Below are 26,583 nucleotides of genomic sequence, written 5' to 3'. Positions count from 1 at the left end.
ACAAAATGAACAAATTAAAAACACAAATAGACCAAACCTCGCACACATATATACCTGTCTTCTTCATCTGTCCATTGTCCTTTGATCAAAGGTTCATTACAAACTTTCTTTCCTCTCTTTCCTACCCCCTTATTTGAACCACTATTCACTCCAACTGTCACTTCTTCTTTAGGGTTTCTCTCTTGTGTCCAGCTAATACTCTCTCCACCCCCATAAAACCCATCAAGAAAATTGGTTTCTTGAAAACTATCCCAAAAAACCCCACCACCAGTACTGCAAGAAGAAGAAGAAGAGAACCCACCAAGACCAACATCAGATTCTTTGTAATTCTTCTGAGTTGAGAAAGGACTGCCTTGACCCCATAGGAACCTGTCTATGGCTGAGAAAGGTGGACATGAGGGTCTATATATAGGAGGGTTTGTTTGGTAATTTGCATGCCCAATACCATCACCCCCACCATCAACTCCTCCTCCTTCCATGAAAGGAGAGCTTCAAAGAGGCTAATTCAAAGGGTAGAAATAATAAGCTTGATTTATGGCCGGGGCTTTTTCTGTGTGTGGGTTTTCTTTGGTTCTCTAGTACTTGTAAGGAAACTCCATAACAAGAGCTTAGGAGAAAACTTATAGGGTGCCTTGTAAATGAGCCACATGGTTTAACAACCGTTGATTTAGATGATTCATCCAACGGCTCAGGATGTAAACTTGTTGTAACTCCTGAGCTTCCTCTCTCGGACAAAAGTAGAAAGAGAGGTGGAGAGATTGGTGCGTTTGTTATTAAATCTACATTGAATTATTCATTTTCCTATAAATGCCAAAAATTTAAATGCATAAAAATATTGAGATATGGATGAAGGGAATTTCGACTTAATTAATAAATTAAAGAATTTTAAAAAGTGGGTGCTTTTTTATTTGCATTTTTGTTATTGGATGAAGGATTTAAAATTAAAAAGGGTTGGTTAAATTCTTACAAAACGTGGGTGGAGATGTGAGTTATGAAATATTAATACCAATTATTAGGGTGATGAAATTGAGGAGATATGAATTTAATTTAATTGGTGGATTGATGCTCAATTGCTCTCTCCATTTTCTGAATTTAATTTATTAGCTAAATGACTCGGTTGTTGACCTCAATTGACTGGTCAAAGATTAGGCTTTGTTGCAAGTTCCTTACCTGAAAGTTCCCCGTAAAACACTAATCACATTATGTAGCATCTCTAGTACTAACACACGCATAACCCTTCTTTTTTTTTTTATAATCGAGAAGGAGATCATATAAATTTACATTTTAAATATTGGATATGGGTCTGAAATAGGACCGTTCGCACAGAAATTCTTGTATGACGACAAAGTAAGTTGAATCAAATCCAACTTGTGACCCTAAGGATGTTATTGCTTCCAATGAAAATAGAACTTGATATCTCTCGAATCAATACATTTTGGTTCCAGAGAGATACCTCTAAATGATTAAAACACACGCATAACCTCTTATGTCCACCCCCGGTTTTATGGTTGTTTATGTAGTCTTGTACATATTACAATGTAATTAGGGAAACATATTTCCACTTAGAGCAATAAATTCAGTCAAGATACATGGATTTAGTGCATCCATGACAAGGTCAAATCAATTATGGTGAATTTCAACTAATTTTGATCATAAATTCGTGTAACCGACCCCAAATATATATAAGATTAATTGATATATATGGTCAAATCAATCTAGATTTGATTTAACAGATAAATAATAAAAGAAATAGATATCAATTTTATGAACCCGATTCAATCCAAATTCCTGTATAAACTATAAAGCCATGAATCTACTAAATAATTTGTTAGTTTTTTTCATGTGCTAGTATGATCAGTCAATTTAAGGATAAATGGTTTGAGACAAATATCACAAAACCCTTAAACTTATTAAAAATGGTCAATTCAACCCTCAAGCTTTTTTCTGTCAAATGAGTCTCTCGACTTCAAATAATGGTCCATGTTAATCCTTCTGTCTATTTTCCGTCAAAAATTGCTGACGTGGACAATATAATATGTGACATGGCTTTTTTGTACAAAAATGAAAAATATGTGTAAAATATGACATGAATTTTAAAAAAATAAAACACTTAAATTAAAAATAAAAAATCCTCTCTCTTTCTCCCCATCTCTCTTCTTCAAAATCAAAACCCTAGCTGAGATGGAAGTGTAGAGAAATTCAATAATAACAAGAGTCCAAAAATCTGCCCCAAATCTGCTGTTTAGGTTTCGTTTTTATCTCTCCCGGTCTTTTCCTTTCTGTCCAAGAAAGCTTGAGAAGAATTTCACATCACAGATCTAGTGAGTCTTCTTTTGAATCCAGCCATTCTGGGTTTGAATCCGGCGAAAAGAAGCTATGACTTCTTGAAAGAATCTCACATATCTGGTGAGTGGCCGATTTTGAGAGTTTTGAATCCAGTGAATCGTAGATCTTGAAAGAATCTTTGCCGTTTCTCTATTTCTTTGTTTCTTTTTGTTTTTGGGAAAAACTTGTAATTAATTCAATTAATGTTTTGTGTGTGGCGTTAACTAGTGTAGATCTACATAATTTTTTGTCTGATAACAACTCTTGATCCAATAATTGAACGTTTTTGTTGCTATGCCGGAAGATATGGCGGCTGGCTTGAGTGGAGGTGATGTCTGAGGGGCAGGAGGTCAAAAGGCCACAGTGGAATATTTTCTTTAAAAAAATGACACATCATCAACTAACAGCAATATCAGCAGCACCGTTAAACGGAAAAGTGGCGAATGGTTACTTTGGACCATTTATTGAAGTTGAAGGGTTCATTTTATATGAAAAAAAATTTAAGGATTGAATTGATCATTTTTTATAAATTTAAGAATTTATGTGATACTTATCCCAAATGATTTTCATCTGGCATATATTTTTGAACGCTAGGCTGAATTGTTCTTCCTAGGGCTGCTCACGGTCTGGTTAACTGGACCATTAAGGTCAAACCATCATCAAATCAAAAATTACGGTTTTGTATATTTTGAAACCAAAACGATCAAAACCGATAACTATGGTTAACCGATTAAGCGAATTGGTTTCGGTCCGGTTACGGTTTTAGGGCAAATAATAGAAAATGCCCATAAAATATTAAAATGACATAATGGTGGACATATATTAAAAATGCACATAAAGCATTCATCTGTAAATGCCCACATATCAAAGGTTATATTTCAATCCAAAATAAGCAGTGTTCTTTCAAACCAAATCATAGCACAGCCACAACTCCTCAAATCCTCATACAAGTGACCATCTCCCTATGAGCAAGCAAGGAAATTGAACAAGAAGTAAAAAAATAAACAGAGGTACATAGTGAGACCTAAACAGAGTTACCCTATCCCTTCCACGCCCAAAAAATTGAGTGAACTCAAGAGAGAGTGAAGTAGTGAATAGATCAAGAGAGTGAAATTGAACAAGAAGTCAAGAACAATTACCAAACAACAGATCAACTCATCAACAAGAAGGTAGAAACCTACATGTTCGTGTTCGATGTAGAGGGCGAGGCCAATTGGAAGTCGGGGCTACGAGAGATGTGACAAGCACTACCGACGATGGTGGAAGTGGATAATCAAACATCGTACAGGACTAAAGGCGTGGACAAATTGAATACTGTAGTGATGAACGCTAGGGTCGGCTAAGAATCTGAGTCTTTTAGAGTTTTAGTTTAAGTGATTTTCATTAGTTATTTAATTCTTTTAGTATTCTAATTTCATGTGACTATATTATGTAATAATAGTAAAATACATACTCCCTCCGTCACATTTTAATTGTCCCCTTCAATTTTACACACAGTTTAAAAAATTACATTACTCTCATTCAATTTGACATTTATACCCTCATTTATAGAGGACAATTAAGATCTCAATGACTCTTTGGGAATTTACTCCATTAGCTTTTCAATTTAAGGGTAAATAAGGGTAAGATGGGAAAAATGGATGAAATTAGTTTTAATTAATTGAAATGGACATGCATTTTGGGACATCCCAAAAAGGAATAAAGGACAATTAAAATAAGACGGAGGGAGTATTACGTATCAATGGTGTATATTGAAATTTAAAATATATTAAATATTAAACTATTATGTATTCAAAAAAAATTAATATACGTATAATCGGTCTGGTCCGATTAACCGTTGGGTTCAAAAATACCAAACCATGACCAGACCACTTGAGTTCGGTTTGTTTCGGTTTCTTAAACCGTTTGACCAGAAATGGTCAATCAACCAATCCAAACCGGACCATCCGATCCGATTACCGATTTTGGTCTAGTTTTTGGTTTCATTTGCACAGCCCTAATTCTTCCATTTCAAGATCTATGATAGAGCAAAGAGTCTAATTTTGAGGCCCATTACTTTTTTTAGATCCATAATAACCTAAAGAACAAGCCCAATAAAAAACCAACTTCAATGGCCCAGTCCAGGTATGCCAACCAAGAGGTTCAAGAGTGAGTTATTGGTTTTGAAATATTGGATCATATTGGATTCACAAAATATAGCCCATAATACTAAATTTATCAATTGTCGAGCATATTAAATCTGAAAAATGATATGTTATTATAAATTAAATTTCTTATATCTCTAAACAAAGGGTCACGATCCCGCGAGGTGAGCTAACTCCAAAAACTTGTCCTCAGTTTGGATTGCAGGCTGCAACTCACCTACATGAAGTCGGAATCACTAGTAATTGTTGGTCAGTCATACGACAGTGAATTAGTTCCCGGGGGCCTTGTACACACCGCCCGTCACACTATGGGTCGGTTGGGTGATATCCAATCATGTGGTATATCAGTTTGCCCAAGTTTCTACCACACATAAAGCCTTTTCATAGGCTTAAGCAAGTTGAGCTTAACTCACTTGCTAAGCCTAAAAGAAACAAAATCTTGTGGACCTAATGTATCCACGAGAATCGAATAACCCACAGTGAATAATATTTATGATGTGAGTGAGGCTTGAGATTTTCAACAAATAGAGGGAAATATAGAGAGGTGGGAAGGTATGGGAGGGTAAATGAAGACATAGGAATAGCTTAATATCGTCATCTCTTCCCGTTATTATAATTGTAAATTCAAAGTTGTGAACTAACGAGAGGTGTTTTGGTTGGTAATTGTCTAGATTACACATATGTGTGTTCAAAGTTCGATTCGAATGAAAAGCATATTTATCATGTATTTCAACAAAAAAAAAAAATCAAAGCTGTGCAAGAACGACGACGTTTCTTTCGGAATTTACGGTCAATGACGGACACCGAAATCTTAACCTGCTCAAACAGCATCTGATCTCCGGTACCATCTAGGAGAACCCATCATTGGAGTTAAAAACCAAAGCCAGATTCTCTTCTTTCAATTCCCACCTCACCTTTTCTTACAAATTATGGAAACCCTGTGGCGAGCGGCGACGGGTCAGGAGCCTAACCCGGAAGACTACAAGGGCATCGAGTTCTGGTCCAACCCGGAGCGATCCGGGTGGCTTACCAAGCAAGGAGACTACATCAAGACTTGGCGACGCCGCTGGTTCGTCTTGAAACAAAGCAAGCTCGTCTGGTTCAAGGACTCAGATGTCACTCGCGGCTCCGCTCCACGTGGCGTGATCGAAGTGGGAAAATGCCTAACCGTCAAGGGTGCTGAGGATATCGTGAACAAACCTTTCGCCTTTGAATTATCTACCAATCATGACACGATGTACTTCATTGCGGATACAGAGAAGGAGAAGGAGGAGTGGATCAACTCGATTGGTCGATCGATCGTGCAGCACTCGAGGTCAGTGACCGAATCTGAGGTTGTTGATTACGATAGCAGAAGAGGATGATCGTGTATAAATAGGTTCGCTTTTTCTTTTCTTTTGTTGTTTTTTTTTAAATATGGTCTTTCTATGGTTATCTGTTTATGCAATTGCTATTGTGTATCTGTAATGCTTTGAATTGGATTTGATCAGTGTCTAATTGCGCTTTATTTTGGAAGTTGGATGTTGCTTGTTTTTCTTTTCAATTTTCTGGTGAATTGATGATAGGTTAACGTAAGGCTTTGTTCAATCAAATTCATTAGGATTCTGATGATTCTTTGTCATTCTTCGACGAATCACACACATTGAGTTTATCAGATCGCCTTTTAGTTTAATGGATAATAAAAGGAATAATTATCATGGATGGTGGACTTGATTATCAGATCGCCTTCTAGTTTAATGGATAGTAAAAGTATGGATTATCATGGAAAGTGAACTTGTTTTGACACCTTGTTTGGTCTCTGATTGTGCTGATTGCTGCCGCCTAGAATGCCTTCTTCTCAATTGGTCTTGAGTTGCAATGGAAAACCCAGGTCATTATGAATTCTCTATTTAACTTTTCATGTCTTATTGCCAAGTAACTTCTGCTTGATCTGTGATGTCTTATTGCAAACCTCGATTCTGATTTAGTTTTCTGTCCCTGGCACTTATGGAATGGTCATTATCGTCAGCTACGTATTTTCTAGTAGTAGAGAAGGTTCAAGAATTTTGATCACTCTTTCAGCTAGTGCTCCATGAAGAGTCTGGCCATGGTTGTGCTTGAACAGATCCTCAGTAGGTCGCCTTCGTGTAAATATATCCAATAAAATAATTTCATAACTGTAACATTTCCTGGTATAGATGTCTTCCTTTCCATACATATTCTGAAAATTGCTAAGAGCAACATGGCCAGCAGGCAGTTCCCTTTATGCCAATTGAGCTAGTTTGGTTTGTAACACCACCATTCGGGCTGTTGCATAGAAATCTTGCTTGTCTGAGATCAGCATCGTGGGCTATCTGTCATGATCAATACAGACTTTGCTTTGGCTGTGATAGTGTTGATATTCAATGCAGAAGCCACATCAATGGCTATGTCTAGTTTCTGAATGAGGCTTTAGCTTCTTCATATTGGTCGGGTTTTTGCTTTGGTACGGTCATTTTTCACCATTCTGCATGTACTCACGAATGAGGGCCTTAAAGTTGGTGGCTACTTGAATTGTAGACACAGCCATAGCTTCCTTCTCCGAACATATTAGGTGCTGAAACCTCATTAGTTGCATGACTTAGTTCTGAATAAGAAACCACCGGAAACTATTCCTTGATTTTTTTAGCGTCTTATTTTATACAATGGGGCAAGACATTCTGACTGCAAGACGAGTAGTTTTCAGTAAAAAGACAAGAATCCAACTGTTCTCAAGAACTTTTTAGTACAATTTTTTTGTATGAGTAAATTTTTCCTTCACTTTAACATATATGTTAATTGCTAAAAATGTGGTTCTAGACAATAAAATTGCTAGAAAATTGTATGGTGGAAGCGAGAAAGAACACAGCTTTGAGGTGCGAATCGCTTTCTTTAAGGAGATATTTACCCCTACTTAAAATTAGTTTGCTAATAGGTTTCTAGCAAATCCCTTCCAGGATACAACAAAGCTATGAACATTCAAATAGCAATTCTAAATGTTTCTTGGATTTCTCTTTGTAAAACAAAACTGACAATAGAAAAAGAGAGGAAGATTAGATAACATGAACTCTCAATCTTGGATAATTTATAGAGCCTGTAGGGGTGTGATATGTAGTTACAAAATCTAAAAGATTGCAACCCTTCATTAATGGTGACTCTTAGAAGTTAACTGTCAAAACAGTTTATTCCAATATTTTAGAGGAAGAGATAACCTTTGGTAAATAACTGCAAAGACAGTTAATTCTGAACATCAATGGATGTCTCTAAAATAAATTGATAGTCATCATATCACATGGAATTATCCTCTCTATTAATATCAACAAACTATCCTACAATCCCCCACTAGTTTGATGATATACATGTGTGTCAATTTTTTTCATATAGATTTATGCATAACTCAAGGTATCTCTCGATTTTAACCTTAAGTTAGTGTTTAATGTCTCAAATCTCCAACGAAATACTAGGTGGCCTTAGCTTAAACCAGTATTTATATATCTTAGAACCGGAGAAATTACACACATAAATCTATTTTGTTTATTTTGTTTTCGATGAGAAACCTAAAATGTGTAGCACTATTTTGGCCATGTGCTTCATCCTGGTTTCATAAACATTTATAAGAATAAACCTAAATTCTTATTAAAAGCGGCACCACTTTAATGTTTACATAGGTGAAGTTCTAAATATGTCTCTTGCTGCTTTAAGACATCTCTTTTAAAGTTAACTTCACTAAGAGTATAAAACCCATCCTTACATAGGTGAAGTTCTAAATATGTCTCTCGCTGTTTTAAGACATCTCTTTTAAAGTTAACTTCACTAAGAGTATAAAACCCATCCTCCTAATCGTAGCAACCAACACTGATTCCTTGGGCTCATTATCAGTGTTTTTCTATCACATAACAGTAACTTGTTATTACCCATTAAACCTTGAAATTAGTCATGTACTAAATAAGGCTGAGTTTTCATCACTGGTGATCAAATCATAAAGGTTTTAGCCCCATTCCTATTGTTGTTGTCCTTACTATGTCTCTACTAAGACCTTCGGTTAACGGATTTGCCGAGTTTTTACTTGATCTTACATAACTTTTTAATTAATCTTCGTGAAGCCCAAGTAAATAAAGAATTAGAAATTGCTGCATATTGAATTACTAATATACAGTAGATACAGAAAATCCATAGAGTCAATGTATAGATTATAGCGATTGAAATATCGAACGTTTTTGAGTTTATCGATGGTGTAGAATTGTTATATATTTTTCATGTTAAATTTGATTTTTGTTTGAATAAAAATACTTCGTTGAATTCGTTTGCCGGGACATTATGGATTTATGATTTTTTTTTTTAAATGGGATGAATCAGATTCAGATTCAGATCAGGATGCTATAATATTGGAGATTTGTGACTAAAAGCACACATACAAATTCTCTCACATAAATAAAAGGGAAGCACATACAAATATTACAGAAGCAATTGAATTCATACCCTAGTGTTGTTAAACGCAGCTTGTCATGTCCTTAATTAGTAGTCCTAGTGAATTGAAGGATGATCCACCCTCCATCACAGCATTCTTGGCCATCTCACTCATTCTCCTCACCTTTTCCCTCACCTCGTTATCACCATCCATCAAGCATCTGACGGCTCTCTCAACCTCATCTGCCATCACCAGATCACGATTTCCCCTCAACTCCACTGCTAATCCCAACTCTTTCACCATTATAAACGCATTAAGCTTTTGCTCTGCATATAGAGGCCACGTGGCTATAGGTACACCACACCACAAGCTCTCCGAAATTGAGTTCCACCCACAATGGGACACGAAACCACCCACTGCCTTGTGGCTCAGGACCGCCATCTGCGGAACCCAACCGGATAATATCAATCCTTTTCCTTCGATCCGGTCCAAGAATCCATCCGGCAACATCTCCTCCGGCTTGGTGTAAGGACCTGACCCTGGCTCTTCATTAAGGGGCCTAGGCAATCTCAAGGACCATAAAAATCTGAGCCCACTATTCTCAAGCCCAAGCGCCAATTCCTTCACTTGGGGTGCACCAAACCCACCTATACTACCAAAACAGAGGAACACTACCGAAGAATCAGGCTGACCATCGAGCCATTTCATCATCTTCTCACACTGAACCCGATCCAAATCAGAGTTAGGAATTCCCTTGGTTTGAACAATCGGTCCGACCGGGTAGACAGATGGGGTTCCGGTTCCACTAGCGGAAAATGAGTTGAGCATAGTTGGCTCGAGCTCGGTAAATGTATTTACTATTATACCCTTGGCTTCCTTGAACTTCTGAGCAAGCTTAACGAAAGCAGCATAACCACCGTCCTTGTTGTGCACAGCTTCAAGTAGAACTCGCGGGGGAACCGGGTTGACAAACCCGGAGATCAGTAACTCCGGATCCGAGTCATGAAACTCGGAGCTGTTCTCGCTGTGACGAGTTGGTAAATACAGCATGAGACTCAAGAATCCCGCATTTGTGGTCAAGAAAATATAAGAAGGAAGATCCAGTTCTTTGGCGACATCGATCATTGACACACAGAAGAAATCGACCACCAACCCAACGACTCGGACAGAGTCGGACTCAGATCGGGAAGAAACAATCTCTGAGACGATGGTCCGGACAAGTTCTACGTGACTCTCTACAAAGGTCGTAAAATAGGCTTCAAAGGACTTTCTCAAAAGATCTGCTGGAGGAGGTTCTAGTTGAGGAAGCCTAACGAGTTGGATGCGAGGATTTGAGTCGGTGAGTGATGTGCTGATATCCTCAAGGGAGACCTTCATTAAGAGGATGGTTATGCATATTTGGTCATCGCGATCTAGGAGAAGCTTTGCGAATTCAATGGTGGACACCAGGTGAGTAGGCCCAGGGACAGGCACGAAAATGAGCTCAGACTTCATCTTTCAGATTAGTATCACAGTGGAGATGGAGCATAGTGGCTGAAGTTCCTGTGGTCTTTGTACATAACATGACATCACAGCCCAATAATGCCCAGTGGTCCCGATGGATTCTAGCAAGGTTTTGAAAACCGGACCGGACCGGCCGGTCCAACCGGTGACCGGCCACTTGTCCCGTCCGGTTGAGATGTCAGAACCGATGATTGATGAACCGGGATATTTTCGGTTGAACCGGTCAGAATCGGGCCGGTTTTGACCGGTTCGGTCATTTATTAAAGTTAATAAAATATTTTTGAAATTTTGTTATTTGTAAGGCTTGAACTCATGACCTTTTGTTCATTAAAAAAAAACTTTAACCACTAGGTTATGAGATTTTCTTTGTTTAAAATGGTATTTTATTTGAATATATTGTATTTTTATGAAGTTTTCTTACATATTATATGCATATAATATAAATATATATATAAATAATTCATTACATTAAAACCGATTCGAACCCGGTTTAAACCCCGATTGAACTTTTGAACCGTGAACCGAAGACTTTTCCGGTTTGATGACCGATCCGGTTTTAAGAACCTTGGATTCTAGGCGCCGATCCATCGTTGCGTAACAAATTAAAATAGATAAGAAATTATTTATAAAATAATAATAATAAACATTAATTTAATAAAATAAAAATACAAGTCAGATATTTGTTTTAAATATGAAGCTTAAGATTTAAAATATTGACATAACTAGAGCAAGTACCCTAATTGAGGGGGTATTACCGTCAGTCTAATATAAAATTAAAGACATAATGTGCCCTTTTGGCACACAATATTTGTCAACAATTTATGGTTCTTGAATAATGTATTGTGAAGCTCAAACAAACGACGTTTTTCGATCCCAAAAGCCGAGATAATATCTTGACAATAATATGATCCTTTTCAAATGGTCTTAATTTGAACAATTTTCAAACCATTTGGACACCATTTTCTAATAATATCCTTGATTTTAAATGAACTGACAATAATACCCCGTCTTCTTCACCCATCTCTTCCTCCTCTCTCCTAGATCAAGCAAACCAAGCAGCTTCAGTCACCAAAACATCACAACTGCTGAAAAATTCTCCTTCAAAATTGGATGAAAAAGGCCATGCAAGGGAGAGACTGCAAGAACCCATCTTGGATTGGATCTGCAGTTGACATCGAAATAAGAACAAGAGTGTCAAACATGTTCATGCGACTTATTAGGTACTTAAAAAGAGTGGGGTGATACGAAAAAAAAGTTAGGTAATCACCTTCAGTGCCACTTACCATTCCATCTTCACCATCCAGAATTCCTTTATTTACAGAGCCATAACTTCCCTCACCAATCAGATAAGATGGTGAAATATCATTGGTAGCATGTCTTAATTCTGCATATGAAATCATTGGAAAATGTTCTTCGATTTGTAGAAGCGTTGCAGAAGCTTTCTTTCCAACTTTTTCTCTTCCAAGCAAAAACAAACAGAAAACAATGCTGCAAGTATTGAGCATGAAGCAATCACAGGAATCGCAATCTCGAGATCAAGAGTTCTTTGATACTTGTTTCGGCCTCGGGCTTCACAGTACTCAGGCAGACTGAATTAACCTTTTGGTTGAATCGAATCGGATGACGGTTTAATGCAAAGTTACTTAAGAAGTCGAGATGGAGTCATTTCCTTTCTTATCTTAGGTAAATAGTGAACTTCGATCGGAGCTTCTCTTGAAGCAAAAACGCGTTGATCAAATTGCCATCGGAGCCACAAAGGACTATCAGACTCCTAGTGCCTCCACAGAGCCTACTGTTTCCAATAAGTAAAACTGCACTTACGTTGCTAAAGACCCCACCAAGTGGCACTTCTCCTTCAAGATGATTGAAGTCGTCTCGCGAAAGATGAGGACATTTAGTCCGGTAGACCAGTACCTAGTTAGAATAATTGAGCAATTGAATATCAAATTTCTTTTAGTTTTGGTCTGTTTGGTGAAGGAAGGATCACGATGGCATGAAGTGTATGAAGAGAGGAAGAGTGATGCTATATACAATGTGTCCACCTCTATAGATTGGAGGAGGATCGGAGAAACTCTTGCCAAGTTCAAAAGATTGTGAAGCAGTACACATTCTTCAAGAAGCAAACTGGGGTGCTCACAGTCTGACTGTATACGCATTTTCTTTCAATTCAGTTGCATGGATTCTACATTATGCGCCCGATTTTAATTCTGAAATGAAATTAACCACTAATTAGAATTAACTCTCTCTCTCTCGAGTATTTTCTTCAGTAAACGGGGATCAACAACTCTGAAACATCCATCCGTAATGATACAAGTGAACATAATACAGTGCCCCCCATGCTGCAACACTGCTGTGATAATTAATTCTCATAGTTACAACACAAGTGCAGAAAACCTGAAAGGTTCAAAGAGTATGAAGTCAATCTGCATATCGCTAGAATTGTCATCTATCAGATCAGCACTGATCAGTATTCTTCTCTCCACAATCATGGGAGGATAATGAATCCCTATTGTGAGCTGACCATTTGCCTCCTCTTTTATCTCGGTCTTCTCGTAGATAGGATTCTGACTTGTGCCGTCTTGATCTTTTATCTTCCCTTCTATTATCAACTTCTCTTCTCCTTGGCTCAAACCCATCATCATCATGCTTTCTCTTCTCTTCCCTCCTATAACGATCTTCTCTGGACTTTGGCTCAAATTCTCCATCATCGCGATTCAATCTTCTTTCCTCCCTCCTTTGATGATCTTTGCTCCTATCGAAATCTTCTCCCCACTTGGGCTCAATGCCATCATAATTGCGCCTCCCTCATTGCGTTTCTTCCCTCCTATCACTCCCCCTAGGGTAGTTTTCTAAGGCCCTCTCCTGGCCCTTTAATCTAGATTCAAGTCTTTATCACCTGATCTAAAACCTTCTTCCATCTTTTTCTCACTCCTCAGAGCCCCGAAATTTTCATGTCCCCACCTTGCACTTTTTAGCTTCAGAACCCCAACCAGTGTTTGCAGCTCTCTGGATATAGAAAGAACAATAAGCATAAACTAACACCTCAAGAATAATAAGATATTCTACAATTTAAGTTCTTACCATCTCAATTTCCACATAAAAAATTCAAGAATCAAGTAATCAACTCAATTATGTTTCAGATTTCAAGTAGCTTTGTGAAAAGGAGAAGAGTGTGGCAACAAGAGAATTATATAATCTCAGGGAAAAAAGGGATGGGAAAATACAAAGCTTCAGGAGAACTGAATTCGAGAACTACATTGTATCAAAACTTAATGTAGTTCTACTTAATTTTGTTAATTTTGGTGGCCCCTTCGAATCCTCTATTTGCTGAATGTCTGGCTGCAAACGCAGCTCTGGAGTTTGCTAAGACTCTTCACTATGGCTCTATCATTTTGGAAGGCGACTTGGTTTTGGTGATTCAATCAGTATCTCTCACTGAGGTTGGTTTGTGCATTAGTCAAGCGAAGAAGGAGCTCCCTGTTTTTAACTTTGTTAAGTGCTGTCATGTTAAGAGAAGTGTGCTAATCAAGCTACTGATTGTCTAGCTAAGCAAGCTTTTATGTCTGATGTTCCCAACTTATGTTCTAGTGAATGTCCAGATTTCCTTTCTGTTCTGATTGTAATAGTGCTGTTGGTTAATGAAAGTTTTTTCCTTCTAAAAAAAAAAAAAAACAGCAGAGAGTCATTTAGAATATTCATTGATATCAACTTAACCATCAGTGCAATAATCATGATGTTGCAGTCGTTCAAACAAATACATTGCGTCTTAAAAAGCACTCAAACCCATCTCCCTTAAGGTATGTTCATTATTACCTGCTCGTCATGGGAAAATTTGCATCCAGCCCCACGGGTACATTCACCTCTCTGAAAAGCACGGCATACCCCTCTGGCCTCCCTCTTCCGCCGTTCCGTCTCTTCATCTTCTTCTTCTTTCTTTTTGTAGTTACTAACATGATCAACCCTTATAATTCTTCCCAGAACTTGTGCTCCATTCAAATTATCTGCTTGAAAACCATAATTGAAACCCATAAGGAATCTGATAAAGGATCAATGAGGAAAACAATTTGCTTAAAATAAAAAGGGAGGGAGAGGACCAACCTACAGCAAGATTTGTACTTCTCTGATCCTCATACGCAATAAACGAGAAGCCTTTTGATTTCCCAGTTCCCTTGTCTCTAACAAGATTAACATCAACAATCTCCCCATATCTAGGGGGGAAAAATATGATTTACAAGTATAGATTAGTGATCGGAGAACCATAACTCTAACCTTGTCAAAGACTATCAAAATATATTGAGACAATTGATGTACGAGACTTACTGAGCAAAAACAGCGAGGAGATCACCTTCGGTGAGATCGAATGGGATCCCACCGACGAAGACATAAGCGGAATCTTCGTACTTGGCATGCCATGAAGCTTGCTCTGAGATCCCAAGCGTCGCCTCTCTCGAATTTATGTTCTGTATGCGTTTCACCAGAGTTAGCGGATTCATGCCTTCCTCAGGGATTTCAGGATACCAAATGTCCCGATTTCTTCTCTCCCTAAAACCCGGTTTCTTCTTTTTGCTCAAAATCGGATAGGCCGGATGGGCCGGACCGGGCCGGCATTGCTAATTCCTTTTTGCCCGTGGACCTTCAAATGTTCTTCTTACATGGCTAGTATGGAATCCCCTAGCCCATGGGTTCGATATGTAGTTGTTTACTTTTGATCTTCTGCCTCAATTTTGAGATGGCAAAAAAGCTTGCTTGCCATCAACATGTGTGTCAACTTCATAGTTGCGTACGTGGCTATTTGTCCTTTCTTTGTTTGAACCAGGGGAATGGAATGAGGAAACTCGAACTCGAGACCGCTATAACAAGTCATACACATGAATATCATCTGACCCATGTTCCTTTTGGAGACGGTGACCATCTCAAATCCTATTAAAGCAAATGCCTATTACTTCTATGAGATGACATATACATGAATGTCATCTGACCCATATTGTTCCTATTAACGCAAATGCCTATTATTTCTTCTTTGCAGCCCAATTGCATTTGCATGGTGGTTGTGGTGCTCGGGGATCGATATTCACGGTGTTGTTTGCCCAAGAAGAATTTGTTGTTCAAGCTTATGAGTTATGACTCCAAGAAGATTGGTTTCACTAGGCCCTATGGGCCGGGGATGGATCCATTGGGGGCCCAGGTCGTGGAGCTTTTAGCCATTGTGGGCTGGGTTAGTGTGACAATAGAGCCCCCTTTCTTCGCCTATACTGCTCACCCAGAAGAAGAACATCCCTGGTTGGTTTGACTTTTACAACAGGCTTAGGCAATGCAAAACTGCAAATATAGATCATATCCATAATTTCTTTATCCCAAGCAACCAGAGAATGATTTTGAGTAGTAGCCTATATGGGTCACCTTCTTTATAGTAAACTTTCTGATATATCTTTTGGGGACATCAAATTTCATTGAAAATCCCCAAACAAAATTACATGCCATAGTTCTGCATAACCACCCTAACATTGCCCAATTTAAATTTAGCTGTACTAACACGCTTATCATATACAGAGTTTACGTAGGCTATATCATGTGCATAAACCCTCACCTAACATGACTATTATAGGAAATCAATACAGGATCTGGAAGAATGAGAGGCAACTTATCAATGTACATAAACAGCCTCCTTTGATCTTCTCTCAAAATCGAGGATAAATCACGGATCTCAGACTTACTTGTATAAATCCAAAGGTCACCTGAGTTGACCTTCTCGAGACTATCCCGACAGAACGGACATGACTCGGACCTTCCATGCCTGTAGTTAGCAAAAAATGATTAATTGTCAGCTTAAAATAGAAGATCTTATTTACGAAGATTCCATAAATATTTCATTCCAAACAAGGACATCTTTTGAAAACTGGACGCCCTCTTAATCCCCAATCTACAATGTACAAAATATTTGTTCTCCCATATGAATAAGATGAATTCAAAAATCTCTTTGCTTGAAACTCTCCACACAGAGAATTTTTTAAAAGATGGGACGAAAAAGGAAAACATACAGGAGGGGGAGAAGAAGCACCTACTAAGACTTGATTCTATAGTACAATGGGAAATGCCTGTGTTCGGTACAGATCATCAAACAAAACAGTACTCATGAGGAACAGTAGTCTAATAGTGAAGAAAAGGAAGATATGGAAGAATAAGTGTTTTTGTATTCTTAACATTTATGGAATTACAACCCTAGTATATATAGTAACAAGATCATATGCATCTCCGCACTTCTAGCTATGTTACTGACTAATGATATGTGAACACAATTAATGACTAATGAACACATTCAAAGTTGGCAGCCATCAAGGTTGAAGGTTGGCAGCCATCAAAGTTGACTAATGACTAATGAACACATTCAAAGTTGGCAGCCATCAAGGTTGAAGGTTGGCAGCCATCAAAGTTGACTAATGACATCCAATACTCCCCCTCAAGCTGGAGCAAGGATATTGATTGATCCAAGCTTGGAAAGTAACGAATGAAATTGAGCTGAAGAAAGAGCCTTAGTGAACATGTCCGCAAGTTGGTCTTGACTTCGAGTATATTTGGTAGAAATTAACTGAGACTGAACTTTTTCGCGGACGTAATGACAATCGACTTCAATATGTTTGGTTCTCTCATGAAATACTGGATTGGAGGCAATATGCATGGCGGCTTGATTATCGCAGCAGAGAGTCATTGGTTGAGGATGAAGAAAACCAAGATCGACCAACAATGCCTTTAGCCAGATAAGTTCAGAAGCAGTGGAAGCCATTGCACGATATTCGGCTTCAGTGCTAGAACGAGCAACCACGAGCTGTTTTTTACTCTTCCACGAAACAAGATTGCCACCAACAAATATACAATAGCCAGTAGTGGATTTACGATCAAGAGAGTTGCCGGCCCAATCAGCGTCGGTGTAGCCGATTATTTGTGTATGACCATTGTTCTTCATAAGTAGACCACGACCAATAGACCCCTTCAAATATCTTAGAATTCGTTTAACAATTCCCATATGAACAATGGTTGGAGAGTGCATAAATTGACTCACAATACTGACTGCATGACTAATATCGGGTCGAGTAATGGTGAGGTAAATAAGCTTACCTACCAACCTTTGATAAATTTGAGGCGACCGAAGAGATTCACCATCTACAGCCAAGTTTAGTTTACTGTCCAACGGTGTATTTGCAGGCTTGCAATCGAGCATGTCAACTTCACACAACAAATCTAACACATACTTTCTTTGATTCAAAACAAGACCTTTGTGAGATGTAGCCATTTCGATTCCCAAAAAATATTTAAGGACCCCAAGATCTTTAATGGCAAACTTTTGATGAAGAACTTTTTTAATATTGGAGATGGCTGCAATATTATCACCAGTAATAATAAGGTCATCGACATAAATTAAAACTACTAATCGTACCCCATTCTTGATGAGAACAAACAAAGAGTGATCAGCGTTACTCCTTTTGAACTCAAGTTCCTCAAGTACCATACTCAACTTGGCATACCAGGCACGGGGTGACTGTTTCAATCCATAGATGGATTTATGAAGCTTACAAACCAATTGTGGATTACTGCTTTGAGGGTGACCCGGCGGTAGTTTCATATAAACTTCCTCGAGGAGATTGCCATGTAAGAATGCGTTTTTCACGTCCATTTGAGATAAAGACCAGCCATGATTTATAGCAATCGATAGCAAAGTACGAACAGTTGTCATTTTTGCCACCGGTGCAAAAGTCTCCGTGTAGTCGACTCCATAAGTTTGGGTAAAGCCTTGTGCAACCAATATTGCCTTATGCCTTTCAATAGAACCATCGGATTTGAATTTGGTTTTGTATACCCAACGACTGCCGACAGCTTTCTTATCCTTTGGAAGTTGAACAATACTCCAAGTATGATTATCAGCTAGAGCCTGAAGCTCCTCTTGCATAGCCTTTTGCCAAACCTCTTTTTGATTAGCTTCAGAAAAGCTTTGAGGTTCAGTTTTGTCAAGGATGTTGCTAAGATAGGCTGCATGAGAAGAGGACAGTTTATGATAGCCAAGAACATTAGTGACTGGGTGTCTTACCGAGTATGACACATAGTCCTGAAGCTTTGATGGTGGTCGTCGGTCACGAGTAGGATTACGTCGAATAGACAGATCAGAATTTTGCATATTAGTTTCCACATTAGTCTCTAGAACCGACTCAGTGGGAGTTACTACGACTGGTGTTGGAGTGGATATTTGTTCACTGTCAGATGTTGCATGTGGATCAACAAAATCCACCCGTGGAACAATAGATAACCAATCATGAGACATATCCAGAGTTGGTAGTGGAATTAAAGTTGACTCCCCCTGACTTGAACTGCCACGAGACTGAGAATAATATGGAGTGTTTTCGTCGAACCTAACATCCCTTGTTACAATGAGCTTTTTAGAGATGGGATCATAACACTTGTATCCCTTCTTTGTAGATGAATATCCCAAGAAAACACACTTTGCTGCCCTTGGATCTAACTTGTCACGGTGAATTGCTTGAATATGCACATAACAAGTACACCCAAAGATTTTAAGATGAGATAAATTCGGCTGCTTTCCTGTCAACAACTCAGATGGAGAAGTGAAATTCAAAATTCTACTAGGCAAGCGATTTATGAGATAAGTAGCGGTGAGTACACCTTGGGACCAAAATTGTTTGGGAACATTCATTTGAAACATTAGAGATCTTGTTTTCTCAAGCAAGTCGCGATTTTTTCTTTCAGCAATACCATTTTGTTGTGGAGTACCAACACAGCTAGTTTGATGAATGATGCCATGCATGCTCAAGTATTGTGTCATGATATGAGACATATATTCTGTGCCATTATCTGATCGAAGAATCTTAATTTTAGAAGAGAATTGAGTGTTGATCAGACTATGAAAATCTTGAAAAACACTAGCAACCTCACTTTTTGATCTCAAGAGATACAACGTCATTAGTCAACTTTGATGGCTGCCAACCTTCAACCTTGATGGCTGCCAACTTTGAATGTGTTCATTAGTCATTAGTCAACTTTGATGGCTGCCAACCTTCAACCTTGATGGCTGCCAACTTTGAATGTGTTCATTAGTCATTAATTGTGTTCACATATCATTAGTCAGTAACATAGCTAGAAGTGCGGAGATGCATATGATCTTGTTACTATATATACTAGGGTTGTAATTCCATAAATGTTAAGAATACAAAAACACTTATTCTTCCATATCTTCCTTTTCTTCATGGTATCGGAGCAGGTCTTTTTTATTCTTCGTTTTGTTTTCTAAATGGCCGAAATCACTCCAATCATGTCCGACTCAGGCAGTCCCTCGGCCTCTCTACCTTCAAATACTTTTGATGTTCATACAAACCAACGATTATGTTCGGTTTTGTTGAATGAGTTCAATTATCTTCCTTGGTCAAGATCTGTGCAGTTAGCTCTTGGTGGAAGATCAAAGCTTGAGTTTATTGACAAAAGTACTGTTGTTCCTGATGTCAATTCTTCTCAGTATAAATCTTGGATGGCCCAAGATAAGATGGTGCAGACATGGCTACTTAATTCTATGGAATTACATGTTGCTGAAATTTTCAGTTATTATGAATCTTCTGCAGATTTATGGGATGCTGTTAAAGAGATGTATGGAAATCAAAATAACGCGGCACGAGTTTTTCAACTCAAAAGAGACATTGCATGTCTTCAACAGGAAGGTAAACCATTTATTCAATTTCTTGGTAGCATGAAAAGTATGTGGAATGAGTTGTCTGTTTATCGTCCACATACTACTGATTCTGCTGTCTTGCTAAAACGGGCTGAAGAGGATAAAATATTTCAGCTTTTGATGGCTGCCAACCTTCAACCTTGATGGCTGCCAACTTTGAATGTGTTCATTAGTCATTAGTCAACTTTGATGGCTGCCAACCTTCAACCTTGATGGCTGCCAACTTTGAATGTGTTCATTAGTCATTAATTGTGTTCACATATCATTAGTCAGTAACATAGCTAGAAGTGCGGAGATGCATATGATCTTGTTACTATATATACTAGGGTTGTAATTCCATAAATGTTAAGAATACAAAAACACTTATTCTTCCATATCTTCCTTTTCTTCATGGTATCAGAGGAGGTCTTTTTTATTCTTCGTTTTGTTTTCTAAATGGCCGAAATCACTCCAATCATGTCCGACTCAGGCAGTCCCTCGGCCTCTCTACCTTCAAATACTTTTGATGTTCATACAAACCAACGATTATGTTCGGTTTTGTTGAATGAGTTCAATTATCTTCCTTGGTCAAGATCTGTGCAGTTAGCTCTTGGTGGAAGATCAAAGCTTGAGTTTATTGACAAAAGTACTGTTGTTCCTGATGTCAATTCTTCTCAGTATAAATCTTGGATTGCCCAAGATAAGATGGTGCAGACATGGCTACTTAATTCTATGGAATTACATGTTGCTGAAATTTTCAGTTATTATGAATCTTCTGCAGATTTATGGGATGCTGTTAAAGAGATGTATGGAAATCAAAATAACGCGGCACGAGTTTTTCAACTCAAAAGAGACATTGCATGTCTTCAACAGGAAGGTAAACCATTTATTCAATTTCTTGGTAGCATGAAAAGTATGTGGAATGAGTTGTCTGTTTATCGTCCACATACTACTGATTCTGCTGTCTTGCTAAAACGGGCTGAAGAGGATAAAATATTTCAGCCTTTGACTAATGACATCCAATAAATAGCTAATAGTAGGAAAGCTGTCTTCCAACATATAAACATGACAAGTCCTTTATGGGAAGCAAGATCAATGAAGAGAGGTCAAGATCAATGAAGAGTTTTTTTTTTTTCCCTTTTTTTTACTAGAAATGTTGCAAATCAATTTGAGCTTTGTGTATTTTCCAAGATGTTATTCACATGTATAAATCTACACCTATGAAAAAATTTCATCCGTTATTAACAAGCAGAACAATCAGTTAAGCATTCGACAGTAAAGTAGATGGTTTCAACTCTTCACATGTCAAACTTTAATTTCAGCTGAAATTTAAATGACACCAAGAACCCTATTAGAAAGTACAGAATTACCAAGAAAGAAGAATTAAAGCCCAGAAACTTTTATCATCGTTATAAGATAATAAGCACGTAAATATCACTTTCATTTTGTGGTATTAGTGACAGAGGAAGGCATACTAGTGCAGCGAACAAAGCTTGTGTGTTGAAGAAATATAGCAGAAAACTTACCAATCTTGATAGCACTCCAGGCACAATGAATGGATGCAATTAGGTAACACAACCATGCTGTTCATCTCCATGCAAATCCCACATTCCTCTTCTCTTTCCATGTCAATGTCAGAGAGTTTACCCCTGTCCTTCTCATCATTTTTGCGGTACCTCATCCTACATATCCTTTTCTGTTTCCTTTCCTCCACATCTGTAATGCCTCTTTGAAGTTGCAACAATGAAGGAAATATAACCCCTGCTTATAAGAACCCTAGCTTGAGAAAACTAAATTGCATTACAGCATTTGCTCATAAATTCAATTTTGGGGAAAGGCAAAAAAACCTCTGAAGCCACGCTCACCATAAAATTCTTTAATGCTTGCTTTCTTCTCATAGATGGACATGGTGGTCTTGCCATCAGCATACGACTACATAAATCACCACATTATGATAACAACGGAATGAAAGTAAACTAACCATATTGCTGAAGCATTAAAAAAAATCAATACCAAGAGGTTGGCGAGAAGATTAAAACTAAGAAAATACAATCCTAAAGTTTGAAAATATCTGATGGAGACAATAAATTAAACAGATAAGAGTACTTTGGAGGGAAATATACCATATAAATAAGAATCCTAAGCAGGCCAAGGGCGCCAGCAAGGTGGCAATCAGTCCACTGAACAAGAAAAAGAAAAATGTTGGCTGCTGGACTGTAAGATAGCCTCATCTGCAGGCGTGCTCCATCCTTCTCCCTAGTATATCCCAAAGCTCTGCATTTACATAGTTAATCAATACAAATAAATCCCAGAATGTAATTTGTGCAGTAACAAGCATAAAACCAATGTAAACAAAACAACATTCATTCAAAGGACAGAACACCATGCACTCCCATGATCCCCCACCAACTTATCATAGAAAATCTTTTTAAGCATTGCTAAAGAAGTGAATCAAAACGGGGTAGATCATCTCAATGATTAGAACTTATGCCTTCACTGATAAGAAAGAAGAATCTACCTTACACGTTCACGCATTGCAATACACTGCTAGTATGGAGCAATGCCACACCAATACTATGAGGCCTTCAAGCTTGAAATTCGTATCTATGCCTTCCATTATAACTTTGAGATGGATTTGAAAGAAAAAAATAAGAATCAGGATCGAGAGACAGTTAGTTTGACAACTTCTTTAATTGATTCCATTATTAAAGACATCTTCTTCTTCTTTTTCTGTGACAGCTACCCAGTATTCACTCCATAACTATACACACACCTCACTTGTAAAGAGATTGAATTAAATGTTTTGAGATGAACTTGTATCACTGAAAATTTCCAGCTTCGTCTGCTAATTCCTAGTGTATTTATCTAAGTAATTGACGCAAACCCGGTTTGAGTAAGGAGGCACCAAAATCAATTCCTACACTCATCACCCTTCGCATTATACTTTATTGCACGAGATATGTATTCAACGATGAATGCAAAAACTGCTTCAGACCATAGCAAGATTGATATGGTCTAAATCCACAATTTAACAAAGAATATCACACCGTAATCATGGTACGTACGGTCAATTAAATACAGGAATTTCAATATGATTATAGTAAATTAAGGTTTCTTATTATAGCAATGAATAAACCGATTAAAACTTTAGAAAAATAATCTCGTCGTTCCTAAGCAATCCGAATTCGAAGTCAAGGATGCGTAAATAGTTATCAACTTGACATAAAAAAAAATTAAGAAAATCTAAAAATCATTGAGCAAAAGAATAGAATACAAGAGAAAAGAGAGTTACAGTGTGTTGGCATGCTGGATATCGGCTTCGAGCGCTTTGAGAGAATCCTTGAAAGAAGACTTTCCCATGGCAGGGTATTTTCCGCGAAAACAACTCCCATCAAACAAACAGAAAATAAAGGAATAAATACGGTTCCCAAAGAGAGAAAAACCCCTAGAAATCCTAGTGGTATTACAGTAAATCTCGTGACTTCCGGGAAAACTTTCCTCTAATAGACAAAAACCAGAACCAACTAATCGCCCCTCTAGCAGTTCTAAGCTCGCTCTTTAAAAGGAAAGAACTCTGGAAGAAGCAGCTTCTATATTACTAATATACCCTCGGTTCTCAAAAGTTTATTTAACCTTCATCGATCGGTGCAGAGAATCTGATGTTAATCCCACTTTTAATTATGTGTTCTTAGCCACTAAGAATGAGCCACGTATTACCATTAAGGTCAAAACTCAAAACTCGAAAGTGAGAAATGTTGTTAGCGTACATATTGATGACGTGGAAGCTTTCATTTGTTGAAAGAAAACCAAAACCTGCCCCTTGTTTTATAAACCGGCGGCTTCCATTTTTGTTCTTTTTTTTTTGTTCTTTTAGAAGAAAACTTTCACTAAAAAAGAAGATTACAAATTCTGGAGACGATCCCTCATACTAAGAAACTCAATTTCCATCGAATACTCAAATCGCCAAATGATCTTCTTTAGGATTGTCAATCGATCAATATGGTTGGTTATTAGTTGTTGAAACACCCGGGTCGAAATTATCGATCAACATTTCCTTAGGGTTAACAACCGACTGTTTTGGATTCTGTTTCCATGAAAATCGATTTTGCAAACAACCTCACTTTCTCTCAATCATCACCGATAGGAACCCAAAAATAATTCTCCTCCCTCCATCACCAAAGATCATCCTCAAAAGCTTGTGAACGTAAAAAGTTCATAGTTTTTAAACCCATATTCTATTATACTATTAATAGTAATATAACTTTATAACTTTATAAGTATTATTACTTATATAGTTTTTAAACCTGTATCGCCGGTTCAATCGGTTGAACCGCAAACGGTGAGATTCAACGGTATGATACATCTAAAATATAATTTAAGCATTCAAATCGTGTAAATCGTCGATATACCATCAAAACCGTATCATACCGTAAACCGTTCATACCTTAAAAAACCGATAGGTTTTATTTAGTATGAAAAATACAACTTTGGTCCAAATGATTATGCATATATAACAAAATTCTTTTCAATTTTCGACACTTTCGCAATTCAATTTTCACGATTTATTTTTCTTATTTTTATTAACTCAAAATAAGTTCAAATTTCAAATAATAACTTTTGAATTAAATATTCTCCTTGATCGATAATTATTAGAGTTTGAGAATCCTATTTGGAATTTCAATTGTGGTAAATATATCATATTATATCTATCATTTATAGTCCATACTTACTCTATACTATATATTAGATACTATATACTATATATTATATATCAATATTTATTAATTTAATGTGTATTATAAATTAGAGGTTCAACCTTCATCGTACCGGTTGAACCTCGAAAACCGTGAACCTTCAGCCTAGATAGTTTGATGTACGGTACAATTTTAAAAACTATGCTTATTAGTGTACAACTCTGTGTGTGTGTGTGTATATGTTATTATAGTATTTAAATTTCTTTGTCGATTGGGTTTTTGTTCGGTCGGTCTTCTTCATAGGTAAGCAATCGACCACTATTTCTTTTTGACTAGTAAGCAACCGGCCCATTCAATCTGTTTGGTTGATCAGTTTGGTTTTCTCGGCATTTTTTAACAGCCCTAGTTTTCCTACTCCCATTCTTAGCCATACGAGCTAAAGAGTGAGCAATAGATCACAACTAAGCAAAAATATTAAACTCTATTGCATAATATTTTTCTTATTATCCATGAATATATGGTATTAGGAGAAGATGGGAGACTAAGGCTCCGTTTGAATGAACATATAAAACTTCGTATAATATAAAATTATCCTGTAATGAACTTATCGGGTGTTTGGATGATTTTTAAAATATTCGAGATAGTATAACTTTATACAAAAGTGGTTCTTATACGATGCCGGTCGTATAATATTAAAACACCTCAAACTCGTTTTTATTTTATACGGAGCGTTTAGTATAATAAATAACATATCAAATGATAAAAAAATCCTCAATCTCATTTTAATTGGGGGTAATCAGATATATTACCACAAATCTTATACTATACAAGCCTAATATCATATTATTTTCAAATACCGGATAGGATTAAATTATACGTCAACTTATATAAGGATTAAATTATTCATTGGATAGGAAAATTATACTATCCTATACGAAGTTCCAAACGGAGCATAAGAGAATATAGGAGGCAATGAGAGGAGATGATGATTATAAAATTTTAATTTAAAGGATTAGAGTTACAAAGGTTAATTTAATTGTATTGTATTGAGAAAAAAAAATGTATGCAAAAAGAAAATAGATTTTAAGATAATTTCATATAAGAATAATTTTGTAAATTTAAATATTTTTTAAAAATGTGTGCGCATTGAGTCCAAATTTATGGTAAAATAGCGGCTTACTTTAATAATTTTTTACCTTTTTTAATGGCAACTAAAGCAGATAACAGTAAACAAACTATCACAATTGAATTGGGCTAAGACCCTCTCCTTTTGAATATGATTTTTCCCTTGTGTGCCTTATTCGATGACTTTATGTTTTTTTTTTTGAATACAAGAAAAGGGGATGGGGAAAGCTCGAACTCGAGATCTCTATAAAAAACCACGCACATGAGTGTCATTTGAATTACTTGTGATTCTCCGATGACTTTATGTTGCCAAAAGCAGCCCCACCATATTTATATAGAATATCTTCTTCTTTTTTTTCTTCCTAAGAATGCAGAGTATCTAAATAGAATGCCCCAAGTACAACTTGTACAATACAAAACAAACAAGTCTACAACCATGATGGCCAGTTCATAAGATTAGAGTAAGCTTTTTTTTTTTGATAAAGAAGATTAGAGTAAGCTTTAGTCGATTAGTTACAGAGGTTCATGCATCTTCCTGTTATGTGGCCCTTGTCAAGGCTGAATCCTCATTAAAAGAAAATTTGTATACGGCATTGACCCATTGTTTATATGAAATCAAACTAATAAGGTCAGACTCTGTTCTATGACTCTAGTGGAGCAACAAATACATTATTGATCCGC

The 26,583-nt window shown here is 37.2% G+C and overlaps 4 protein-coding genes and 1 pseudogene across 5 annotated transcripts; 1 reads left to right on the top strand and 4 right to left on the bottom strand.

The window, feature by feature from the left end:
• Positions 1 to 5,302: 5,302 nt before the first annotated feature.
• LOC120007111 (pleckstrin homology domain-containing protein 1) lies at positions 5,303 to 6,012 on the top strand. The gene has a single exon (XM_038857295.1). It carries the CDS (start codon positions 5,399 to 5,401, stop codon positions 5,831 to 5,833), a length of 435 nt encoding a protein of 144 aa, XP_038713223.1. The 5' UTR covers positions 5,303 to 5,398; the 3' UTR covers positions 5,834 to 6,012.
• Positions 6,013 to 8,827: 2,815 nt separating this feature from the next.
• LOC119981757 (UDP-glycosyltransferase 71K1-like) lies at positions 8,828 to 10,476 on the bottom strand. The gene has a single exon (XM_038824877.1). The coding sequence runs from the start codon at positions 10,366 to 10,368 to the stop codon at positions 8,956 to 8,958; it is 1,413 nt and encodes a 470-aa protein (XP_038680805.1). The 5' UTR covers positions 10,369 to 10,476; the 3' UTR covers positions 8,828 to 8,955.
• Positions 10,477 to 11,075: 599 nt separating this feature from the next.
• LOC120008714 (receptor kinase-like protein Xa21) lies at positions 11,076 to 12,346 on the bottom strand. Its single transcript, XM_038859098.1, has 2 exons — positions 11,661 to 12,346; positions 11,076 to 11,539 (listed from the first exon to the last, which is right to left on the bottom strand). The coding sequence occupies exons 1-2, from the start codon at positions 11,880 to 11,882 to the stop codon at positions 11,420 to 11,422; spliced, it is 342 nt and encodes a 113-aa protein (XP_038715026.1). The 5' UTR covers positions 11,883 to 12,346; the 3' UTR covers positions 11,076 to 11,419.
• Positions 12,347 to 12,606: 260 nt separating this feature from the next.
• On the bottom strand, positions 12,607 to 14,903 carry LOC120008709 (annotated as a pseudogene).
• Positions 14,904 to 15,747: 844 nt separating this feature from the next.
• On the bottom strand, positions 15,748 to 23,655 carry LOC119980961 (E3 ubiquitin-protein ligase AIRP2-like). 2 transcript variants are annotated; one of them, XM_038823883.1, is made up of 6 exons: positions 23,376 to 23,655; positions 22,602 to 22,705; positions 22,207 to 22,357; positions 21,949 to 22,015; positions 21,610 to 21,844; positions 15,748 to 16,171 (listed from the first exon to the last, which is right to left on the bottom strand). In XM_038823883.1, exons 2-6 carry the CDS (start codon positions 22,616 to 22,618, stop codon positions 15,961 to 15,963), a joined length of 681 nt encoding a protein of 226 aa, XP_038679811.1. In that variant the 5' UTR covers positions 22,619 to 22,705; positions 23,376 to 23,655; the 3' UTR covers positions 15,748 to 15,960. The 2 variants fall into 2 exon arrangements, with proteins under 2 accessions (XP_038679811.1, XP_038679803.1); XM_038823875.1 differs by lacking the exon at positions 22,602 to 22,705 and having other exon boundaries at positions 23,376 to 23,650.
• Between the last annotated feature and the right edge of the window lie 2,928 nt (positions 23,656 to 26,583).

This window comes from Tripterygium wilfordii, chromosome 2, assembly GCF_013401445.1.
Source record: "Tripterygium wilfordii isolate XIE 37 chromosome 2, ASM1340144v1, whole genome shotgun sequence".
Taxonomy (NCBI): Eukaryota; Viridiplantae; Streptophyta; class Magnoliopsida; order Celastrales; family Celastraceae; genus Tripterygium; species Tripterygium wilfordii.
The sequence above is the reverse complement of the archived record's forward strand: the minus strand, read 5'-3'. Positions and strand labels throughout refer to the sequence as shown.